Below are 23,786 nucleotides of genomic sequence, written 5' to 3' on the forward strand. Positions count from 1 at the left end.
GCTGCTAGAATTGAAACGTTAACAAGAGTAAGTGGAGTGTGGGGGTCATAAACTCATAATATATAAGAGTAGCCTTAGGATGAGTTCACGGTTGCTCGTAAGATAATTCTGACCGTTCTTGTTTTTTGTGTTTTGTAAGTATGAATGATTAGAGATATGACTGATTTTAATAATTTTACGTGCGTTTCTATAAATGTAATAATGTCACTGCTCTAGGAAAGTATTGCAACACTTAAAATTTTAAAACGTACCTACGAATTAGATGAGATGAGTTTCGTTTCAAGTCTAACTTGTATTATGCAGGGTGTCTGTTCTTTCACATTTAAGTTTAGATCTATGATAAATTAGAATAATCTTGAATATATAACAGGTGAATGCACGATATTCGATCACTTGATGTAAGAGGGACCACGAGATGTGAAGTTGGATTGGTTAGAGATGATTATTTTGTAGCCCCCGATGCCACCACCAAATGATGTACAAAGAAAAAGAATTTGAGTGATGGTCGGTGCAACTCGACAGGAAACAAATCAAAACAAAGTCAACAGAAATCAACAGTTGAACGTCGTTAGGAAAATGCTAGGAACATCAAATTTTTAGATGAGTGAGGATTCTTGTCGGATTTTCTTTGTGAGGATCTTGAGGATCCTCAAATCACATCCGTTCATCGTACATCATGCAGTCAGAAATTATTATAATTTTTTTTATTTAAAACTGACATTACCTGATGAACAATATATGATGAATGAATGTGATTGGAGGATTCCCGAGATTCTCACAAAGAGTCTCTTTTAAAATCATTTTTTGTAGACTATATGATGTGACGGATAATGATTGAACTTTTTTTTTTATATAATTTAAAAGATTTCAACCATCAACTGTCACTTATGTTATCTACAACCACATCACATGATTCAACAATGGGAAAATATTAGATAGACTAAATTTGTAAATTATGTGATACCTCACTAATAAAATATAAGCACGTTAATCAATACTTAAGTAATAATTTAATTGTCAACAACCACATCACATGATTTAGCACATTTAGTTGAAAATTTGATCTCCCTAACATTACCATAACCAATGAGACGACTTGGGCAACTAATAATAACTAGTTGTCACAAACATAGTTAGAAGCATCTTTGAACCAAAAAGAGCTTTAGGCCTCGTTTGAAAGTGCTTACAAAATGATTGAAAGCAGTTTTGATGAAATTGATTTTGAGTTTCAGAAAAAGCATCAGATATGTACTTATTGCAGAAAGCGCTTAAAACACTTTTTCATGATTCACTTGAATTTTAACTAAAGATTGTTTAAAAATCTTTACTAAAAACTCTTCTAATCGTTTTGAGAACCAGGATCGTCTCCGGATCCATTCCCTAGGGATCCTAGGGATTCCGCAATCATGTCCGTTCATCGTATACCGTGCGGTCAGAAATTATTTAAAATTTAAAATTCAAATATAAATAATACGTAACGAAAACTGATCGCACGATATAAAATGAACAGATAAAATTACGGGACCCCTATGGAATGGATCCGGAGAGGATCCTGGTTCTCGTTTTGAAAACACTTTTCTTCAATGCCACCATCTCATGTAACCATGACTTGACTACCTACATAGAAATACAACAACCCAACAATTGGGGATTTTCTTTGGGCCAACAATTAAACCCACAGGTTAGAGAGAAAAACGGTGAGGAGAAAAATACGAAAACAAAAAAACCTAACTATTTCCCATGACAATTTAAATATAAATGACATAAAAGGATTAAATTAACAAACAGAGTACAACAGAACAAAAAAAAAGAAAAGAAAAAAAAAACAATAACAATAAACAAAATAAGCCTTCATTTAATGGAAATCGTTACATTTAAATCGAATATATATAAACTGATTTTGTTGTTCAAAAACAACTATGATCTCAAACAATAACGTTACTCGAGAGCAAGTCCAAGATAAAAAAAATGTAAGAAGAGCACCTCAAGATCTCGACATTATATCCTCCCCTCGTGCATCGAAAGCAAAATTTAATTCCCACAAATTCGTACAGGAATAATTTGTAATAATGTACATAAAACCTCCTACAAGGGATGGGAACGGGGAAGGTACCGAGCCACTCAATAAAACCCCGCTCCGAAGAAAAATCGTTCCCGATAGCCACATAACATGCCACCCCAAATTGAGCAAATGAAAAATAGAAAAACACTGCACTGACATCACTGTCCGTTTGAATCTCTGTCTTTACCATCTGTGCAAACTACTCAACCTCATAAACCGGGAGGAAATTTATTGATTTGTCCTTCCTCCAAGACATCTTTGTTGTTCATCTTGTAAGCTATCCGTATGCGCATGACAAGCGATTTCTGAAAAGGATGTGAATTTTCTTAACCATCCACAATATCCACCAAAAGTTGAAGGGGAGAAGGAAATGACAAAGCCGAAGATGTGGATCAAGCTTAAAAGAAATAAAACATCAGCTCTATCCATGCTCCAGCTCCTACGGATGACTGGCTCTATCTGGTATATGCATCTCATAATGCAATACGAGGAACGGAAGGGGAATGGATGGAACAAAGTAAAAACAATAATTACTTAACAAGGAAATTTTGTTAGCCACTGGTAACTCTCAAAGGACGGGAATAATTAAAACGAAATGACATGCTTTGCTTTTTCATGACATGCAGCAGTCAAGTTCAGAACATAAAACTAAGGATTTATACAGCAGAGATTCATACCTTTCCATGTTGGCTGTTGGTAACTCTCAAAGTTTGTGTGATGGATCCATTATCACTTGCGGGCAGAGTATTGCCACTTGCTGGTTCCAAGTGCAATTGAAGAAACTGCAAATTGGAAGCACATAGAAAAAATCAGGCCAGCAAGTTGAAATTAAGAACAAAGAAACTGAATCCACGAGAACATCCAGGTTTTCAATTAAAAATCGTGGGCAAATTTTCTGTGGTCACCATACCATTAGAGGAATACGGTAACAAAGCACTATATAATTTTGTGAGTACGACGTGGGAATCTATACAGAACCACTCGGGCTTCACTCATGACTGAATCTACTAGCGCACGCAATTTTTCTCTTTTTTCATTAATCGGATACCAAGGAAAGGTTCAAGTTGTTGAGTTCTGTGAATTCTAGAAGAGACATTCAACTTTGCACCTAAACTACCTGAGAGTGGGGAACCCCATTGGAAAACAGACAAAAAAGAAAGAACAATAAACAGTGTAGATATAAGTAACCAATTTCACCTTTGGAACAGCTGCCTGAAAAATAAAATCTGTATAGACATTAGTGGACAAATTCGTGAATGTAGCCTCGATCACTGTTGTTTGTGGATTTCCAGGCTGCTTTGAGAAGTTGAAAACCATCTTCAAGTTGCTGCTCTCAAATGCCACAACAGATGGATAAGCTGTGCCATTGTTTTCTGTTTATTTGAAAAAAGAAAAAGAAAAAGATATGACGAAATAAACCCAATGATATCTGCAAAATAACTTCTCAAGGTTTATCAAACTTTACCATGTTTTGGGGTGCTGGCAGCAAAGCCGTCCAACAAATCAATCACAGGGGTAGCTCCCGCAGAAGAAGTGGCTTGTGTTGAATTTGAAGATGGAAATGTCAGTCCTAATGGCGAAACAGGTGTTTTGTTTCCTTCACTGGAAGATAACATATCTGGTAGAGATGAGCTGCTTTGCGTAGGCGAACCAATAGACAAGAGATCCAGTAGAACATCGGTGCCATTATTTGGAGAATGATTTACACCTACGAGAATAAATTTACGCGGATTGAGACTTGAAATAGTGACACAATGCAAGTACTTATTTCTTCTTTCGCTTTTGTCTATAGGTATATGTATAATGCAACACCAAAACAATTTGAGACCCCATATAAATTCTTCCTGATATCACCATAGCAAGAAACAGATTCAATTTAAGACAAAGAATATTACAGTTAATTATGGGTTGCTGGGAAGCATTACCCTTAATAATTTTCTCTTACACCATTCATAGAACTAAACCAAAATTTCAGAGACAAGAACGGACCAGAGAGAGGTTTGGTAGAATTAAGTATTTCATTTTAATGCACTACGATGCCCAAAAATAAAGTAACTAGTTAGGGGATATTATGTCAGATTTAAATAGAGTCTTTACTTATGCTTCGACTGTGTTAAATCCTTTTTATGTTTTCACCACTTGCTAACGTTTTGGCTAAACATAATATAAGATGCACCACGTGTAATGACAATGAATCAGGATAGTGGTTCAGTTAAGTACTTCTGGCCATAAAGTTACATAATAAAGTGACATAATCTTTCCCAAACTAACCAGATTGTTTAGAAGCTGGTGCCAAATCAACACCAAGAAGATCATGAAGCAAATCACCACCAGAGGAGCTAGGTGCTGGCACATCATCTGAACCTAGATCAAGTAGATCCACAAGAGGAGCTGCAGAAGGTTTGGCAACTCCATTTGGTAGATTGATTGAAGCACCAGAAGGAGAAGAAATTGTAGATTGCATTGAACCAGCCTTCTTTCCAATGAAAGTTGCCTCATCCAAAACTGGCATCCGTTCAACCAGTGTAGATCTGCATAAACTCGTTGTCAGCTTTTATGATTAATGAAAATGCTACTGGAGCATGGTGAGAAAATAGTTTTAACATGGATTACTCCGTTCAAAAGATAGTTTTAACTTCTTAAACCACGATACCTAATGTTCTGATGCTTCGCAATAATAGAGTTCAATTCAAGGGATCTTTGCTGCAATTCGAGGACAAGGCTTCCTTTGTATTGAACAACTATATCCTTGATCCTCCTACATAAGTCATTCAGATAACAATCAGGCTTTGTGTTATAAGAGAAAACTAAGATTAATACAATTAACGCCATGTCACATTATTTGGGAAAATTCAAACAATTGAACAGAATTTTTTTTACAAGAAAAAAAACATACTCTGAACAAGATGGGAAACGTGAAGATAGCTTCAACAGAGCAATCAAACCCATTGCTTTGGTAGTCAGATCCGAGGTATGGTGCTTAATTGCAACCTCTATAACATCCACAGCGTCAGACTCTGTTACCTGTTAACAAATAAATTAATTTGTAAGGAAACTGTAGAAGAAAACATAAAATGATGCAAACTAACAAGACACAATTCCCTACCACCAACTTTTGCTACCAGCTAAAAATTTGAGATCTTCAATCAAATATGAAGTGTTTACCTATGCCATCATTTCAAATCAGAAAATGGCTATGTAGATAATTTAATCTTCTAGTCTTGAAAAGATAAACAAACACTTTGTAGAAAAGGCATTCATATAATCACAGATCTTGAATCACTGTTTCAACTTATTACAACAGTGCAGTCTATTATTAATTTTATGCTATGCAAGAAAGATGACCTCAGAAAAGTTTTCAATAAATAAAAGACGGCCTGGCTACTAAAAGCTCATGTATTGAGCATACGAGGGCATGCACAGATTCTTTATGCTTTTCATGTTAAAATAAATAACAATTGCTAAATGCAGATGCTGCATGAACTTTATACAAATAAAAGATGAATGCAGAAAGGTGAGATGAATGAAAGACACGGAGAGGGCGCACTCACTGTCACTGGGTCCTCTATATCGAGCATGCCAACATTGTTAACCAACATGTCACCATATTCTCCAATGCACCAAATTGCGACTCGAACAAGACTTTCCTGTATAAAATATTACACTTAAAAACACCAATGACATGCATCTGGATACTCGAGATAATAGGTATTTTAAAAGGGTGGTGTTATCCACACCTCTTTTTACCTCCCACACACCCATGTTAATTTCTATCAATTGATTCTCTTCAATTCATTTGATCTGATGGCCAAAAGTTGAGAGGTGTGTGTGGAAGGTAAAAAGGGGTGTGTGGATAGCACCACCCTTTTACAATTGAGAATTAATCCTATCAAAGTAAGACAATGTCACCTGTTCAGCTGATAATTGGAATGCTCGGTATAACGCCCTAACCGTATATCCATGGAGATCAGAAGCATTGCTAATCACAACAATAAGTGCGTGCCATACTTCATCTTTTACAAAATTTCCAGCCTACTAAGCACAAACATAAAGATCAGTACTTCTTTGAAACAAATTCCCAGTTTAGGATTTTAAAGAGATAAAAGTAGAAATAACCATCAAGTAAATGGAAAAATCCAACAAGTAAACATTAGGTATAACATGCCAAAAACAAGTGCAAGATCAAAGACCATCACAAATACAACTTAATTAACACTGACAACACTTCATTTAGATTTATACCTCAGAGAGAACCTTTAGCATCTGGTCAATGTACCAAATCTTCTCGGGGGAAAACCTAAATCGTGAGAGGTGAATGTACATTAAACAATAATTGCTAAAACAAAAATCCAATGAAATGCTGAACCTTGTCGTTGTAAAATAATCTTACAATATGGGGCAGCATCACAACCCCACCCTTCCCCCCAATAGTCGATGAACTCTTTCGCTAAATTTAAAAAGAAAAAATCCATTCCAAACTTAAACTGCATAAGTTTTTCTTTTATATGAATAAAGTGCATATCTTACTTTGTAACAATGGAGCAAATTTTTGCAGTAAGATCTCCCTTGAATTCTTGATCACTTATTTCCAAATAGTCAATTAGCTCTTTTGTTAGAGGCTTCACATTGCTCTCATTCACAAGCACATAAACAAGCTCAAGGGCCCTTTTCCGAATTGAGGCATCTGAATCCTGAAAGAACATTCAAGTCACAAGATTTTCAAGTTGTACATTAGCACACGTAAGCCTAAAGAAGAGTTGAATAACAAGGCATTTGAGTCAACATTTAATAAAAAAAGAGGCCTTCTTAATTCTCGCAAAACATAAGCAAACAGTATACCTTTACACATTCCAAGATAGTTGCCCGATGCCTCTGCACAGCTTGAGCATCAACTGTAATAGCCTTCATCAGCATATTTAATGCAACGTATCTGAAAGGAATAAAAGACCAAAAAATTACAACGAAATAACAAAACAGGAAAACAGCTGAGCAAGAACATAATAAAGTCGAATGATCACAAAGCTTAAATAATGGTTTGTCAAATTTTATTCCAAGCAGTAAGCAATTCAGAGTTAAGTGGACAAACCAAGTTGAGAACCACAATGCACTAAGATGTAATGTCTAAACAACTGCCAAAGTTCGAAAAATTCAACACAAGATATTGACTCTGAATGGCTTACTGTTTGGAATAAAATTTGCATGAGTTAAAGTACCATAAAAGGACCTGATATTGTTGTCACGATTTGATAAGAATCTTCCCAAGATATTGATGGCAAGCACACGTAAGCCACCACTATCTTCAATGCTCATGATAGTTTCAACACATTCATATAGAATTGCATTTCCTGCATTTTTGTTTGACTCGGTTTTTGTCGCCACCTAGGAAACAATAACAATCAACTTTAGAAAGAAAATCACAATGTAATTCAAATTACGAAACACAAAGGTAATGAAGCTAATAGTTTTGGGAATATTCTCATTGGAGTTTTTCTTTCGTAGGTAATGTTGAAGTTGAAATAATTTTACAACATTGATAACAAAAGAATAATGGTTGCAGAAACATGGACTAATATGTGATCGTTTTTCCACAGTTCACACAGCCCGAACTCAATATTGAAAAAGTAGCTTATGACATGCAAGTTGTGACCTATTTTTTTTTCTTTCTTTCCTTTCATCCTTTGTTATCATGTACACAAGTGAGGTTGAAATTTTTCTTTTGTAGGTACCGTTGAAGTTGAAATATTTTTATAGCAGTAATACATAAAGATTAATAGTTTGCAATGGCTAATAGCAAAGATATCATGAAATAAACTTGGTCGCAACTTACCTGGGCAAGTATGTCATTCATGCATTCACTAGCATCTGCATCTCCTTGGCCCAACACACGTAAAAGCTTTAGCAATCTAATGTGTAGGAAAGGATCCGTGATCCCAGCAATGTCATACTCAGGGGCATATGGACTATTCACTACATCCTTTAGTGTTTTGACCAATCCCTCGGTGCATTTCTGCATTCACAATTAGGACAAGTTATTAGAAAACAACACAATTCACATTTTCAGTTAATTTTTCAAAAGTTCCTTAAAACAACACATTCAAATTAAAATAATACACAACTCTCTATAGGAGCATCCATAACACATAACTGCTAAGTGCTAAAGTTCATATGTTCTAGATTAACCAGAGTTAACCACTCAAAATTTCGATCTGCTACAAAAATCATGAAAGTAGAATCATCACTATGGCGCAATAAGAACTGGTGAATGGTAAAGCTAAATTATCTTGCTCAAGGAATCAACATGATAAAGATCTTTCTAGTTGTATGAATAGTCTCCCATATGAACACTGTACAATTTACAAGAAGACATAAAAAAGAGCCTATTAATTAACATTGCAAAAGTAATCCCAATTACAACAATCATATTGCATAAGAACTCCAATTCTGCAAGGAATTTTGCATCCTTTTAAGTTGTAAAGAAGACCAATTATAGGCCATAGTCAAGTTACCTTTCTGAAATATTCAAGGGCTTCTTCACTGACTTTACAAAGATCTGTACAAAGTTGAACCCCTGTTATTAAAACGCCATGATGCTTTTCTTTAAGTAAGGTAGCAGCAGGATTAATGAAATTTTCCGCCAGCTCAGGGACTTTCCTTATAATCCTTATAGAGCACAATGCTGCCTACATTTGACGGGAGTGTAGTCAGCTCAAACTAAAAAAAAAAAAAAAAAAATTGATACAATAAACATAAGGTATCCAGAAGAAAGAAACAAAATATGAAAGCGAAATTATCACACAATTTGAGGGAAAAAAACAAGTGTAAATTTTCCCCAACAATATCCAAATGTCAAATTTCAACACTTCGACTAGTTTTTGTCCTTCAAAAAGAATGGGAAGCCACCAGAAAAAGATGATATGTACAACAAATTTAGAATTGGCTAATTTGGGATCAACCTTCTGCTGCATAAGAAATTCTAACTTGCATATATTTATTTAGTACAGCTACAGACGGTTGCATTTTAGGTGCATAAGGGATGGACTAAAAATTTGTAAAAGCAAATTCCTAAAGCAGACCATCACAACAAAAAAGCTGGTTTGCACAGAAACTCAATGACCAGATATCGTAAGTGTTTGTGGACCATAAGAACTAATATAAGACATTAACTAAATATGTAGCAGATATCCATTAACAGGACATTTAGTTTCCTTCCTGAACAAAACAACATGTAAGAAATTCAGCCATGTGCATAATAAACAGTGCAGAATCTTGGCATCGTTCAAGGAATGAACCTCAAAGATTGAATCATATGATATAGTTCTTGCATCTAGTAATGAAATAATTTGATAAGGCGACCATGACATGGTTTCCGGTTTACAGCCCATGAACTAAACAATTTTTATAAAAGAAAGTTTAAGAAAAAGGGAACTCAAAGAATGTCATTATCAACACTTTCCAGAATGGTAAAATTTCAAGGGTTAGAATAGTTGTGGCCCTTCCTTCTCCCTTCCATATTTCCAATCTTGTGAGATTAACATATGATGCCATACACAAGTTTCAAAAACAACAAAATTTTGGCCAGAATCCATGAAAGTATATTAGTACCTTTTTCCGGATATTTGGATCTCGAAATTGCAGCAACCTTTCCACTTCTGGTGCAAGATCACGAGCCATTTCGGCTGAACAAATATTTCCCAGAGCACAAAGAGCAAGTCCCACAATATATTGGTTTGTGTGATTGAGATCTCTGCATATAAGTTAAGGTTGCTACTAGGAAATACAAATTTACACTATCTTGTGTGCTTGTGAGAGTACCGTATTCATTGATATTAAAGCGGGGGGAAAAGCAGGTCAGAGTGAGAAATGCTTTTTCTAATGAAATAGTCATCTAAGAGTTGGATACTGTTTCAATGAGTTTGTGACCAACATCAAAACTTCTTGCCTTTCATCAAGAAGCAGCATGAGGCCAAGATACCCTATTCTCTTCTCAGGAAAACCAGCAGATGCAATCAACTTCAGGCACTCCATTTGACCAAAATGTGTGGGATAGCCCAACATGTGGATAAACATGAGCTTAGCAAGGTTACGATGCCTGTAGTCATGATCATTTTCGTTTATGGCTGCACGGATAGCAGCACATTCTTTTCTTACAACAGCACGTTCCTCTGCCGCAGTTTTGCAAGCACGTATAGCCCGAATCATGTCCCTGCATTTGGACAGTAAGTGCCTCATAACATATTACACGTGTGATTAGGTTAACATTTATGCATGTCAATCATCTTGCATTAAGGAAAATATCCTAACAAGGTGATAACTATTTAGTATTTACTGTTTTGGGTACATCATTCATAAACAATATGAAGTTCCTTTAACAAACTTCATGAAAATAGATTCAAACGTAGAAAAAGAAATTCTATGTATGATTTGGAAACTATATAGGTTGAGATCCAGAAAGCAATTCCTTCTACAAGACTTGAATATTTGAAATCACTTCATTTTCCAGCCAATCCCAGTTTCTAAGAGGAATGAGGAGTTTTGACACATTGTAACTTAAATATTTCAACATTGGGCCTTCAACTGAACTATTCTGAATGAAAGTAATATCAAAATAGCTAGGTTTTAGTAAATAAGGTGGAATCTGAGATATGTTAGAACTCTAACATCGCAATTTCACTTACCGTTCAATTTGTTTCTTGAATCTATCAAATATCACGTTGAAATTTCAACAGCTAATATGTGCCAACTTGCGTAGCTACTACTATTGACATTGCTTTAGGATCGCAAACCTAATTCAGAACAGTAATTGGTTCCCTAGTGGCAGCTAATCACCCTTCAAGCACTTGACATGCCTTCAAAATTGCAAACCCGCTATGGCGACGCTAAATCGAACCATCAGAGTACCAGGGAATCCTTCTATCAAGCTACACCATGATTCATGAGTCTCTGACCATGTTAAGAGGTACCACATTGCTAATAATGTATTACTTCCAACATAAAAATAGGGTTCACGCTTCTAAGTGGCATAAATGAAAAAATGGTAAAAGTCTAGCACTTGATGAGCTCTGAAATTTAAAAGATTTTCTCAAAATACAAAAACCTTGACGTCCCATGTATCGTTTTACTCCTGAGTCATATCTATGCACTAACAAGGCAGAAAGCCAAAATAGACCACTCCACAAGAAGAACCTACCCCCTTTGACAAGGCCGAACGCCCTTTAATATACTATATCCCAATTGAACTGAAGAGTAGAACTATGCTTCTCTAGCATAGAGTTTACACTAAACGAACTCGGCCAATCACCTTGTCAACACTTTTGCTCCTTCTAATAAGAATCTTCACAAGAACAAACCCGGCACTTCTACACCTTCTGAGAAATTCCTAAGAACTAAAGATCAGGTATTCTCCTTCCAAAGAGGTAAACACCAACCTATGATGCCGCAACAGATTACACACCCAAAGAACAATGCAATTCGCTACGTAGTGCACAAGTCCACACATTCCAACATTTACTTAGGTAATTTAAACTAACCGCCCCTGATGGAGAAATGAACCCCAACACGCATTTCGCAATAGAAGCAGCTCCAGCTAGTTGGACCAAACCTACTAAAATTGATAGATCATAGAACCGAATCGTAAGCCAGTAATTTCAGCTCCAATGGACTCCTAACTACACAATTACCCAGCGGCGATGCCGACTCTCGAAAAATAGCATCGAAAACGAACCGAATTTCACAGAATTAAAGAATGAATACATTCGTATTTGAAATTCAAGAAGTGATCTGACAATTGGGAAATAAGTAAGGGTTTGGTGGATTGTTACCTCAGGCGTGTTCCGGACGAGAAGGGATTCATGGTTGGGTCCGTGGTTGAAGCTCCGGGAAAGCTCTATCGGATCCGCAAATGGAAGGCAAACCTAGCAGCAGCAGGCGATCAACCAACTGATTCGGACGGCAAATTGGACAGAATTCGGAATACGGGATCCGAATACGTTATCTGAGAGATCTGGGGAAGAAGTGTAGGGAGAGAGAGGAAGAGAGATTCGGATCTGAGAGAGAGAGAGAGAGTATTTTGTGATGAGTTTGTCTCTCTTGTTTCAGGGTCCCTTCCACTTACCATGAAAATGCTCCTCTTTTTTTTAATTTCTTTGCAAAACAGAAAATAAAAAATAATAATAAAAATGTGCACCAAAAAAGAAAAAGAAAAATAACTTATATTATAAACCGCGCGGTGCGCACATCAATTCTCTTCGAGTGGTGATAGAGTTACCCGCTGTTGTGAGTTGGATGGGTCACCCTCGCCTTCGGCATTCAGTAGATGAACATTTCTCGGTTGCTAAAACAATTTAAGCTTCACATGGCCCCGAGGAAGCCCAAAGAAGCCAATACAATAACAACCACCGAATATTATTTGACTAAATAGGATTTGCTATATGAAACTTAAAACATCATTTCGCTCAGTTTTGTGTAAAGTATTTCGTTAACTTTAAGTATTTTATATCTTTTCTTATAATCTCTTGTCTTCTTAACTCCGCATATGTAAATTTATTTTACGCTGTTGGTTTCAAATCCGAATAAAGAATGAGAAAAAAGTGTATCAAATAATCAACAACTGACACTTTATTCTTCACGTCGACTACCTATAATATGAATCTTAAACGGAAAAGAAGCCAATATTTTAACAATTTGTAAATTTAAAGGGATAGATTTAAAATTTTGAAAACATGGATGAAATTGTTACTGGGCGCAAAATCATGGTGGTGCAAAATATAATTTACCCCTTCCATTCAAAAATAATATATATGCATATTGTTGTAAATATTCCTAGTTTAAGTTTAATTGTGTAAATCCTATATTAGATTTTATTCTAGTTATCTTTTCCTATTACAACTTGTATTACCTGGGGAATAAGGAATATCTTATCTCCTTTTACAACTATAAATAAAGGCACAATGTAGAAGGGATAATAACACACATTCCCTTACAATTCTACAAACACATCTCTCTCAATCTCTCTTCTCTCCTTCCACACTTTGGTCACACGTGTGCTTGTTGTCCACAAGGAACGCTACATTCTCCAAATTGTTGACATATCGCATCTGCACGTTTTTTGTTGTGCGGTATATATGCCGATCTCGCCGCCCTTACGTACAAAAATAGGGCTTCAGCGAATGATGAGAATCTATGTCGGATATAATTCTCCTTCGATTAGTCGTTACTTAGAACCTTTGACAGGCGATCTGTTTACCGCTCGTTTTGCGGATTGTCACTTCTATAAGACAGTTTTCCTGTCGTTAAGGGGAGATAAGAACGTCAACGTTCATGAAGAACGACGTAAATTATCGTGGACGACTCCCACTTTGTCTCATTTAGATCCCCGCACCGCTCAATCAAATTGAAGTGCAGCGCATATTAGATCTTCAAAGTATATCTTAGAGCATGCCAGATGTTTTCACTGATCTAGCGCACGTGACAAGATCACATATTCCAGCTGCGAATACGCCTGCAAAGATGGATGTACCAAATGTACGACAGACTTCCCTCCTGGAGGCCTGGGACGCCAATACTGGTGATCCACGTACATTAACGGCTAGCCAATCATCTGCCCCTACACAAAAACGTGGAATACCCCTTGGTTTAAATGATTCACACCCCCAGAAGAGGAAACCCACGGCACAAGGTCTTGAAGAACCTACCGTGAATCCAACAATTGCTTTCTCATTCTATCCAACTCATGAGAAAATTCTAGATTACAAAAGCGTCCTTGAAAAGACGAATCCTCCTCCCAAAAATTGTGATATTTCGATTTATTATGCTAGCTTAGATGATGTGTGGCGTAGAAATGAGATGATTGTCGACGATGCATTAGCATATGCAATAGTTACTCAGATCATGTTGAGCGATAACATTGAACCGCATTCCGTTGATGAATATCGATGTAGAACTGATTGGTTAACTGGAAACAAGCAATCCAAGTCGAACTCGATTCATTTGCGAAACGTAAAGTGTTTGGACCTGTAGCTCATACTCCTCCACATGTGAAGCCCGTTGGCTATAAGTAGGTTTTCGTTTGGAAGCGTAATGAGAAAAACGAAAATGTGCGTTACAAAGCTCGTCTTGTTGCACAAGGTTTCTCACAACGCCCTAGGATTGACTATGACGAAACTTATTCACCTGTTATGTATGTGATTACTTTTTGTTATCTTATCAGTTTGGTAGTTTCTGAAAAACTGGATATGTAGTTGATGGACATAGTAACCGCAAAAGTTCCCGAATGACTTACATTGACTGGTTCAAATATTTCTAAACCCTGGAACACGCTATCGATTCGGCTGAGGTGTTCACTCTACGGTTTAAAGCAATCAGGAAGAATGTGGTATAACTGTCTAAGTGAGTATTTGACTAGTTAGGGATATGTGAACAATGAACTATGCCCTTATGTGTTCATTAAGAAATGACATTCCGGATTTACGATTGTTGCAATATATGTCGATGACATGAATCTTATATGAACTCCTGAAGAGCTTGCGAGAACTGTCGCGCACCTGAAGTCGAAATTTGAGATGAAAGATCTATGTAAGACTCGATACTATATTGGTCTCGAGATAGAGCACTATTCGAATGGAATTTTAGTACATCAATTGAACTACACCCATAAGGTGTTGCGCCGCTTTAATAAGGATAAAGCGAAGCATTTGAGTACTCTTATGGTCGTTTAATCGCTAGATACAAAATAAGATCTATTCCATCTGAATGAGGATGATGAAGAGATTTTAAAGCCTGAAGTTTCTTATCTAAGTGCGATAGGCGCTTTATTATACTTAGCTCAATGCACTAGACTTGACATCTCATTCGCTGTTAATCTTTTGGCAAGATACAGTAATGCACCAACATCCAGACACTGGACTGGCGTGGAAGGCATCTTCTGTTATCTTAAGGGTACTACGGATTTGGGCTTGTTCTATCCCTACGGATCCTCGAGTGATGTCGCACCCCCTACTTCTCAAGTTGATTATCGCTTTGTTAGTTATGTCGACGCAGGATACTTGTTTGATCCGCACAAGGCGCGTTTTCAAACAGGCTATGTCTTTACTGTTTGAGGCATCACAATCTCTTGGAGGTCAACTAAACATACCTTAGTTGCCATTTCGTCTAACCATGCTGAAATTTCAGCCTTACATGAAGCAACTCGAGAATGCTTTTGGTTGAGAGCAGTTGTGGGCCATATTCGAAGCTCCTGCGACCTTTATCCCGCCGTTAATGTCCCGACGACGATTTTTGAAGACAACGCAGCATGCATCGAACAACTTAAGAAAGGTTACATCAAAGGAGACAACACCAAGCATATTACGTCGAAATTATTCTTTTCACATCAACAATAAGAGCATCAAAAGATTGAAGTCACGCAAATCCATTCACAAGACAATCTGGCCGACCTCTTCACCAAATCACTGTCGAAGACGACGTTTCAAAAGCTTGTTCATGGAATTGGTATGCGTAAACTTTATGAGTTGTAACTTTGCTACTTCTCTTTAGAATTGTGTCAAACTCAGTGGGAGTATCCTGAAGATACTTGCTTGATATTAATGTACTTTTTTCCCTTATGATTATGAGCATTTTTTCCACTGGGTTTTTGCTACCTAACTAGGTTTTAACAAGGCACCCACCTTGGGCTGGTCATATCCCTGATGACATCCATAAACGTTTCTTTTGACTTTGCATTTCTCACGCATTTTTCCTTAGACTATGGATTTTGTCCCTCATCGGGTTTTTGCCATAGCCTTAGGGTTTTTTAGTGAGACTTACTACTTATGCAAGTTCCTACCTTATTGAGAATAAGCGTTGTTCCTTAGAATCAATGCCTACGAGTCGACTTCCTCACCTTCTACATGATGCTAAATCTAGCTTGAGTATTTACACACCCAAGGGGGAGTGTTGTCAACATTCATAGTTTAAATGTGATTGTGTAAATCCTAAATTAGATTTGATTCTAATTATCTTTTCTTATTACAACTTGTATTACTTGAGGAAGAAGAAATATCTTCTCTCATTTTACAATTATAAATAAAGGCACAATGTAGGAGGGATAATAACACACATTACCCTACAATTGTACAAACACATCTCTCTCAATCTCTCTTCTCCTTGCCGCGGGCCACCCTAACCTTGTTAGATAAAATAAGCTATAACACACATATTATAGTTCTCATTTTTCCAGTGGATTTGATTGGCGCGGCAACTATGGAACTTGGGGTGACGTGGCGCGAATCCGGGCCTAATCATCCGACGGTCTGGATGAGCAGTTGCCCTCTATATGTCCCATTCTACTTCACGGTGAAGTCTTCATCCACCTAGTTCGGCAAAGTTTCCGGTTCCACATCTGTCACGATCAATGGCGGTACACTGCCAGCCCTCCGCCGTTGCTCTCTTCGTCTTCCTCCTTGGCCTCGCCTCACCTCAAGGTAAAACAATAATTTCTCAACTAAAAGCCCCGAAATTAAACGAACATATTTTTATTTGCGTTTCACTCCCTCAATTTCCATGTGTTTCCGTTTCAGTCTCCGCCGACGTGGTGCTTGAAGACGGGTACACCGTCACGACGCTGATCGACGGCCACAAACTCGGCGTCAACCCGCACTCGGTGCTTGCTCGCCCTGGATCGTCCGATCTTCTCGTCCTTGACTCTTCCGGTAGTGCCGTCTACACCGTACCATTTCCCACGCCCGGATCCCAAGGTAAGTTCGAAACGGTAAAAGTCAAACTATCGGCTTCCAATTTCCATCTGTTTACGTTTAACGACGAGTCGTAAAGTTTCAGAGAGTGTGATTAAACGGTTATCCGGCAACGGCGACGGATATTCGGATGGGGAGTCGGGTTCGGCCCGGTTCAAGAAGCCCCGGAGCTTCGCTGTGAGTCCGAAAGGAATCGTCTTCGTCGCCGATAAGGGCAATAGCGTCATTCGAAAGATAAGCGCTTCAGGTGACCTGAGAATCTCTCTTTCTTCTAGGGTTTAACTAGCGTGGCATAATCGTAAATAGTCACTCAATTCTTTGTTTTTGCTGCACTGCGTGTGTAGGTGTGAGCACGATTGCGGGAGGGTACTCGCTGAAGCCTGGGCGCGAGGACGGCCCTGCTCAAAACGCAACGTTTTCGCCGGATATTGAGCTGGCTTTTGCTACTGATCAGTGCACGCTGCTCGTCTCTGATCGCGGGAATCAGTTGGTCCGGTTGATTAGTCTCAAGCCGGAGGATTGCTCTGGGACTTCTCCGTCAAGCCACAGTGAGTTTTTTCTCGCTGTTGCAGTAGTTCATTTGGGGATTTGGTTTTATTTTAACAATACAATCATTATGTTATGCAATTTGCAGAGCTTGGTGCAGTTTGGGTCTGGATTTTGGGTATCGGAATGTCGTGTGTTTTTGGAATTGTTGTTGGGATTGTGATTCGGCCTTATATTTTCCGCAATGTAAGTGTTTGATTGCTTGTTTGTGGTGATTTGAATGTCAAGATCGTAACTTTTATCGCAATGTGTCTAATGTTGTTAACCGGAACTTATTAGACAGGACAAGCGGCTCGGCTCCAGCGCGACGTGGAAGCGCTGCCGAATCTATCCGGGGAAGCAAGTAGCACAGACACTTTGCTTCGCCTGGAAGCGCTGCCTATTCATTCTGGGGAAGCAAGTAACGCAGACACTTTGCTTCGCCGTCAGAAGCGCAACTGCTAGCTCAGCCCCTGTTTTGTCGCTGTTGAGGCGGCTGTATCTGTTGGGCATGTCCCATCTTTCTCTGATGTTTAGGATTAACTACGTAGAGGAGTCCTGCGTTTCACCTAGGGAGTGTGTGTCTTTGCTTGATTCCGATGTTGATAACAGTAGTAGTATTTGTTTTGAGATAACAGAGTCGTCCTCCTCCAAGTATGTGGATCAGCTTAAGGAATTGGTGGGTTTCGATGGAAGCCTGGAGCTGCGTAGCATGAAGGAAGGAGACGGTAATGATGGGAGGAGTGGTGTGTTATCTGGCTCCCATGGAAGAATAGAGGGTATGATAGACAGTAATATTATGGGGTTTGTGGGGGGAGCTAAAGAAACTCATCTGGTGGACGGGGCTTTGGGCGGTAATTCGGGTTTAGTTAAAAGGAGATGAAGTGAAAAAACTTGAAGAAAGACATGTTTCATGTATATTTAGCATACCTCCTGTTTAGAGGCTTGTGTATATTTTGAATCTGTTTTTGTCAGTTATAAATCTGGCATATGGCATGTTAGTGATTATGTGCAACCAACCATTTAGGTTCTTTGCTTCTATTTTGAGAAACTCTGTTTGATCTCCATAAATTCTATGATGCTCTAGAGTATGAGATATTTTCGGTTTTTCTTGGTCCATTGAAAGCCGAGTGTTCTAATTAGAAACACGTTAAAAAATTTATTAAAATCCAAGTGTTTCATAAACATGAAAAGCGCCTGGATCTGCGTCCTCTAAAAAAGCATTTCTACGACTTAAAAGCACTTTCAAGTTTTCTGGCAAACTAGTCGTAAACAAATTTGTTGTTTATCACATTTATGACCCTTTCATAAATCACCTCAAACAAGCGCTTAGTAAAGCATAAAAGAATATCACATTTATCAACATAATCAGGTTTGCTAAAGTAATGTGCTACGCTTCTACACCCAAATTTGGATCTCCCTCCCACTCGAACAAAAAATATTAAAAAAGAACACAACATTCCTTGAATAAGAAAAGGAATTATATTAGAGGGCAAATATTCTTGAACAGGTCTTCAATATTTGACCAGAGTGAGAAACCTCACATTGCAAAAAAACTGAAAACCTTCCACATAAAACTTACAAGGAATATGGTACTGCCTATAACCTAAATTTGAAGGATTTATATTAAGAATATAACAAGGTCAAAACTATGCTTCTCTCTTATGTATATGATCAATAATAGCCATGGGTATAGCCGTTCGGATTGATTCAGAAGCGGAAACTGTGGTGATTGAACATGGGAGCTCCATAATCAATAGGCTTTATGACCACAGCTTCACCATTCCCATCCTGCTCCTGAACTGCACCAAACACAACCTCAGTGGTATTCTCACTACTCTGCTCGTAGAAAGTATTTGGGGTTGATGATTGGTACCGATGATAGTGCTGTTGCGGTTGTTTTTGCTGCTGCTGCTGCTGTTGTTGCTGAAGATTATCCCACCCATTATAGAAAACTCGACTTTGCCGCAACTGATGGATTGTTTCTGCATCCTTGGCCATGAATGGGTAGGTTTTGCGAGGGGTGGGAGTTCGGGTTTCAAATGAAGGTGGCTCATCCTCATCTGGTATCACATAGCTATCTTGCACAGGCCAGGAATTTGGGTGCTTCTGTTGCTGCTCCTGCTGCTGACTTTGGTATTGATAGTTCAGATGCTTTTTCCTGAAACCTGGAAATATTGCCCCCAGAATTTCCATACCAGATGCCCCGGCATTGACCAAAAGCTTCCCAAGAGATCCTAAGAAGCCTTCTTCTTGCTTCTCCTGCTCATCTTCAGGAATCAAAGGTGGCCTGACTGATTTCAGAGGCTTGTGGTATGAACTTGGAGGAATGCTTGTCTTCATTGGTTCGTGATCCTTAAAAAATGCAATATAAAAGGTATGAGAGAATGTTTCATGCTATCATATAAGATACTACAAATCTTGATCTTTGGTGTTAAATGGCCGAAACCATGCGTGGAACTTTATAAAGGTATATCAGACTATTGCCGTATTGAAGTTGCAATGTCAGAAAGGTAGTGCACAAAGAGTTTTCTCTCATACTACTTCACAATTTTAAATCCCTAGTCCGCATACATTTCCGGGATCCACTTTTCCTACGAGAATGACGGGCGCAAACCACACAGAGCCAACATCTACCCCAGAAGTAGATGTCAATAAAGTAAATAGATAGAAAAACTGAGTACTCACATTTTGGGAAGAGACAATTGTACCAACTCTACATTGTAGCAATGCTAACATATAACCAAAGAAGCCAGCCCCAACAAGCATTGCAATCCCTGCAATGATGGAAATCAGTACCCATGTATTTCTACATATTTATTATTTACAACATTCAAGAGAAAAGATTAGGGTAAAATAAGTTACCAAGGGGGAAGCCACTTCCATATTGATAAGCACAGTCATCGAAATGTAGTTGGATCTCCCTGATTGCTCGATTTCCTCTGTCTATGACGAGCAAGGAGCAGCTGCTTCCAATGTAAACCACATCAAAGTCATCAGAAAACTTTGCATCTTCACTTGGTCCATCCACATGGCTTCCCCCACGGCCCGATTTCCCTCCTGCTATTGTTGTAACCCCTAACAGCGGAAATTTCAATGGCATCAAAATTAAACATCTTCCTCCTAACTTTATTGGAAAACAAATCTTATAATGTTGATGGTGGTGGGTACTAAAATAACAAACTATTGTAATGATTCTTGCGAGAACAAGCATATACGTGTATATTTATACATACAAATATAACTGGGATATACTACACTAGTATCTGTCAGAACAAAACAACGAAGAAAGAGGAAGCAAATCTGCTTTATAATGTTATGCTGAACATAAATAAATAAACCAATTCTTAAAAAAATCTAATATAGAAATTACCGGCATTGCTTATCTTCCTGATTGCCATATTCATTGTGTCTGCAACATAAATGTTTCCACTGTCATCAACTGTAAGCCCCTTTGGGTGGTTCATTCTTGCCTCTCTGGTCCTCCCATCTACATGTCCCGGGTGTCCATCAGAGGAACCTGCAACCAGCTTTGGTCTGCTGTCTGCATTGTTCCGATGAAATAGAGTAAACATATTAGAGATATGCAAGCTCTAAACAGTTCAATGTATCAAAACAGGAATACAGGAGCCGATTTTCATAAGGAGAAGCTTGCCCTTCAAATGTTTAAATTTAATAATGTTTGTAGCATGGAGTAGACTGAAGACATCAACACAATATGCATGTTTCCAATAAAGATCAAGGCAATCTCCAGTTTAGGGAATACGATATCAATATCAAAGCAGGATGTTCTGTACTTTTTGGATCCAGAACACATTTTAGTAATATTGCACCCAGGAAGCAAAACCATGAATCAAAGTAAACAGCAAACATAATAAAAGAAAAATTGCATTCGAACAAAACGCAAATACTTGCCAATTAAGACCACTGGCTTCAAAGATCCACTCAAGTACACAAAATTCATAAAATGTGAGTCCCTCAGTAACTCGGCCTGACAGCAGATTGTGCGAAAATACTTCATAGATTGCAAGTTCAATTAAAACAACAAAGTAATTTTTCAAGGCATTGCACAAGACAAAACCAACTTACACAGAGACAGAGAGGAAGAGATCCTATAGAGGTTGCTATTAGCAGAATCCAAAATCAGAAGCTCCCCACTTGGCAAAACCTCCACAGTGTAAGGCTCAATACCAAGCTTGCTTCCATCAAACACCGTCTCCACATTAAACCCACTCTCAAACTTCATCACTGGACGGCCCGAAACCGCTGCACATAGAAAACTTTCATAAATCCCCAACATTCCAGATTACAACACAATAAACCCCCAAAAACTAAAAAAAACAACAATAAAGTGTGGGTAGCTTCAGAGATCTAGACCTGTTTTGGTAGTTGTTTTGAGTGACCACACCCGTTTCATGAAAGCAGACGCAGCATTTGAGAAAAACCCACCAACGATCTCTGAAAACATACAAACAAACAAAAAAAGAAGCCATTTTTTTAATAAAAACAAACCAAAATTCCATAGCCAAAAGCAGATCGTACAGAAGCTGAGCAGAGTCACATATATACATATACACACACACTATTATTGGTACTGTAACAATCTAATTGTCCACTCGAGTATTTTCTTTCTAAATATAGAAAGTCTGGAGAGCACAATATATAAACAATTATACATAAATTCAGGAGTCGCTTACTAGCTGGGGCAGTAGGGGCAGCGGACGATACGCCGCCAAACAGAACCAAAACGATGAGAGTCACCGCCAAGCAACTCCGACCCATCACTCCTTTTCTTCCAGTGGAGCCCACAATACCAAAAAGCTGAAACATTCAAGCTGCCAGCATTGTGAGAAACCTAAATCCTATCTGGGTTTTTGCAAAATGTGGGCGGTAAGAGGCGAGAGATGCTTTTTCCTCAGATGGTTTCTGGGTATGGAGCAAAACCCAGTGTGCTACTGTGCTCCTCGCGAGTGCAAAAGTGACTGTGTGAAAAGATAAAAGAGACGAGGATGAAAAAGGAGAGAGGAAAAAGACAAAGGGGGAGAGAAAGAAAGAAGGAAAGAATTGAAAAAGCAGACATGCAGTGACGGACACTGAATCCGGATCGCTCAATGCCTCAGTGGGGAGGGGGGAGTGGGGACTAAAGAGTGAATGGTGAGGAGAAATTTTTCCAAGTGCCGGAACACCATGACACATGGTGTTCCCTCACACATTAGGATTTAATTTTATTTATTTATTGAAATATAAAATTGAAGGATATTCAAGATGTCAAATCCTAATGTGTGAGGGAACACCATGTGTCATGATGTTCCCGGCACTTGGAAAAATTTCTCAATGGTGAGAGTGAAAGAATCATGTTCTATGAATGATGTGAGAGTGATTGTGTCATGAATTTATTATTGTACTATTTTTTTATTGAGATACTTTACTTTATTTTAATTTATTCGACCCTAAGATATGACATGTTACGTTGTCTAGCATGAGAGATTTTATCGTGATAACTCATATACAACGGAAGTGTCAAAAAATATTTTAAACATATCACGTGCCATTACTTTCTCATATGGTATGCCTATTTAACTGAAGAATTATAAAGAGAGATAGAGGGTGATGGTGCAGGGGCAAGAGAGGAGAGAGAATGTGAATTATTTCAGCTGTTGTACCTTTATTTATAATAATCCGGAATAAAGAATCTTGTCTTTTAAGTAATATATCTGAAACAAGAAGCTATCTAAAAAAATGTTACAGAATTCCAATAAAATTTACACAATAATATTTTTAACTAAATTAAGACTGTAAAATAAATACTTTTTTTTTCTTTTCTCTTTTTCTTTTTATAAATACAACCAATCATGCAACATTTATTCGCCACCTAAATCCTCTCCACGTCCCTTTCTTACAAAATAATTTTTATTAATCAGATCCGACATGTTATTATCGTTGTTTGTAGTTTACTTGTTATTATTAATGTTTGTTAAGTGTTGTGATTATAATTTAAACATTATTACTACAAAAAGATGTGTGACTGCAATTAATATTATTGACGGGCTGATGTCACCAACTCTTCTAAGGAAACATAGGCCCATTTTCGGGCCCAACAATGTTAGATTGCAAATGGAAATCTTCACCTACCCAGCCTTGTGCTTGTATCCAACAGTTCTACAACCATAGAGAGGTCAAGGACTAGGCAGCCCACCAAACGCAGGGTTAAAAATTTAAAAGAAAATTAATGAAAATGATTTAAAAAATTTGAGTTTTAACGATAAAGATAAAATAAAGGGTAAGATGAATAGTACCAGGATTGACGTTTTAGTGTAAAAATATGATTTTTCGTTAAAATGAACAGTACCGGAAGCTTTTCATTAAAATTCATTTTTAAAGATTTGTAGTTTAAGTGGTTAATAACATTTATTTATGTATTCGAAGTTTAATGTTTCTATGAGAAAAGAAAAAATTGTGATGGACTGTTGACC

General features: G+C 37.8%; 3 protein-coding genes across 6 annotated transcripts; 1 reads left to right on the forward strand and 2 right to left on the reverse strand.

The window, feature by feature from the left end:
- Positions 1-1,835: 1,835 nt before the first annotated feature.
- Positions 1,836-12,445, reverse strand: LOC137731350 (AP-1 complex subunit gamma-2). 2 transcript variants are annotated; one of them, XM_088687396.1, is made up of 19 exons: positions 12,327-12,445; positions 11,881-12,202; positions 9,963-10,265; positions 9,665-9,806; positions 8,569-8,742; positions 7,890-8,069; positions 7,287-7,441; positions 6,902-6,992; positions 6,590-6,753; positions 6,305-6,359; positions 5,972-6,094; positions 5,614-5,709; positions 4,959-5,086; positions 4,716-4,820; positions 4,334-4,593; positions 3,528-3,770; positions 3,260-3,435; positions 2,740-2,844; positions 1,836-2,367 (listed from the first exon to the last, which is right to left on the reverse strand). In XM_088687396.1, exons 2-19 carry the CDS (start codon positions 11,910-11,912, stop codon positions 2,272-2,274), a joined length of 2,628 nt encoding a protein of 875 aa, XP_088543522.1. In that variant the 5' UTR covers positions 11,913-12,202; positions 12,327-12,445; the 3' UTR covers positions 1,836-2,271. The 2 variants fall into 2 exon arrangements, with proteins under 2 accessions (XP_088543522.1, XP_068326554.2); XM_068470453.2 differs by lacking the exon at positions 12,327-12,445 and having other exon boundaries at positions 11,881-12,248.
- A 3,913-nt stretch (positions 12,446-16,358) lies between these two features.
- LOC137730988 (uncharacterized) lies at positions 16,359-18,364 on the forward strand. Of its 2 annotated transcripts, none has more exons than XM_068470019.2 (6): positions 16,359-16,518; positions 16,615-16,791; positions 16,868-17,035; positions 17,133-17,336; positions 17,423-17,520; positions 17,618-18,364. In XM_068470019.2, the coding sequence occupies exons 1-6, from the start codon at positions 16,449-16,451 to the stop codon at positions 18,194-18,196; spliced, it is 1,296 nt and encodes a 431-aa protein (XP_068326120.2). In that variant the 5' UTR covers positions 16,359-16,448; the 3' UTR covers positions 18,197-18,364. The 2 variants fall into 2 exon arrangements, with proteins under 2 accessions (XP_068326120.2, XP_068326121.2); XM_068470020.2 differs by having other exon boundaries at positions 16,874-17,035.
- A 412-nt stretch (positions 18,365-18,776) lies between these two features.
- On the reverse strand, positions 18,777-22,434 carry LOC137731357 (uncharacterized). Of its 2 annotated transcripts, XM_068470458.2 has the most exons (8): positions 22,011-22,429; positions 21,691-21,771; positions 21,403-21,579; positions 20,687-20,857; positions 20,179-20,391; positions 20,002-20,090; positions 19,190-19,668; positions 18,777-19,115 (listed from the first exon to the last, which is right to left on the reverse strand). In XM_068470458.2, the coding sequence occupies exons 1-8, from the start codon at positions 22,141-22,143 to the stop codon at positions 19,091-19,093; spliced, it is 1,368 nt and encodes a 455-aa protein (XP_068326559.2). In that variant the 5' UTR covers positions 22,144-22,429; the 3' UTR covers positions 18,777-19,090. The 2 variants fall into 2 exon arrangements, with proteins under 2 accessions (XP_068326559.2, XP_068326558.2); XM_068470457.2 differs by having other exon boundaries at positions 18,777-19,668; positions 22,011-22,434.
- Between the last annotated feature and the right edge of the window lie 1,352 nt (positions 22,435-23,786).

The sequence above is a fragment of the Pyrus communis genome, chromosome 16 (assembly GCF_041283825.1).
Source record: "Pyrus communis isolate YQ-2024b chromosome 16, ASM4128382v1, whole genome shotgun sequence".
In the NCBI taxonomy this organism is placed as follows: Eukaryota; Viridiplantae; Streptophyta; class Magnoliopsida; order Rosales; family Rosaceae; genus Pyrus; species Pyrus communis.

What these genes read in the sequence shown, in the direction of transcription:
- LOC137731350 (XM_088687396.1), bottom strand. Translation starts at nt 11,912, where the DNA reads ATGAATCCCTTCTCGTCCGGAACACGCCTGAG. An exon ending in TGAATGACATACTTGCCCAG is followed by an intron (nt 7,442 to 7,889) that starts GTAAGTTGCGAC and finishes ATTGTTTCCTAG; the next exon opens with GTGGCGACAAAAACCGAGTC. An exon ending in ACCAGCTTCTAAACAATCTG is followed by an intron (nt 3,771 to 4,333) that starts GTTAGTTTGGGA and finishes TTATTCTCGTAG; the next exon opens with GTGTAAATCATTCTCCAAAT.
- LOC137730988 (XM_068470019.2), top strand. Translation starts at nt 16,449, where the DNA reads ATGGCGGTACACTGCCAGCCCTCCGCCGTTGCTCTCTTCGTCTTCCTC. An exon ending in TGGCCTCGCCTCACCTCAAG is followed by an intron (nt 16,519 to 16,614) that starts GTAAAACAATAA and finishes TTTCCGTTTCAG; the next exon opens with TCTCCGCCGACGTGGTGCTT. An exon ending in TCGAAAGATAAGCGCTTCAG is followed by an intron (nt 17,036 to 17,132) that starts GTGACCTGAGAA and finishes CTGCGTGTGTAG; the next exon opens with GTGTGAGCACGATTGCGGGA.
- LOC137731357 (XM_068470457.2), bottom strand. Translation starts at nt 22,143, where the DNA reads ATGTTTCAGCTTTTTGGTATTGTGGGCTCCACTGGAAGAAAAGGAGTG. An exon ending in CAGGAAGATAAGCAATGCCG is followed by an intron (nt 20,392 to 20,686) that starts GTAATTTCTATA and finishes TTCCGCTGTTAG; the next exon opens with GGGTTACAACAATAGCAGGA. An exon ending in CAATTGTCTCTTCCCAAAAT is followed by an intron (nt 19,669 to 20,001) that starts GTGAGTACTCAG and finishes GCATTTTTTAAG; the next exon opens with GATCACGAACCAATGAAGAC.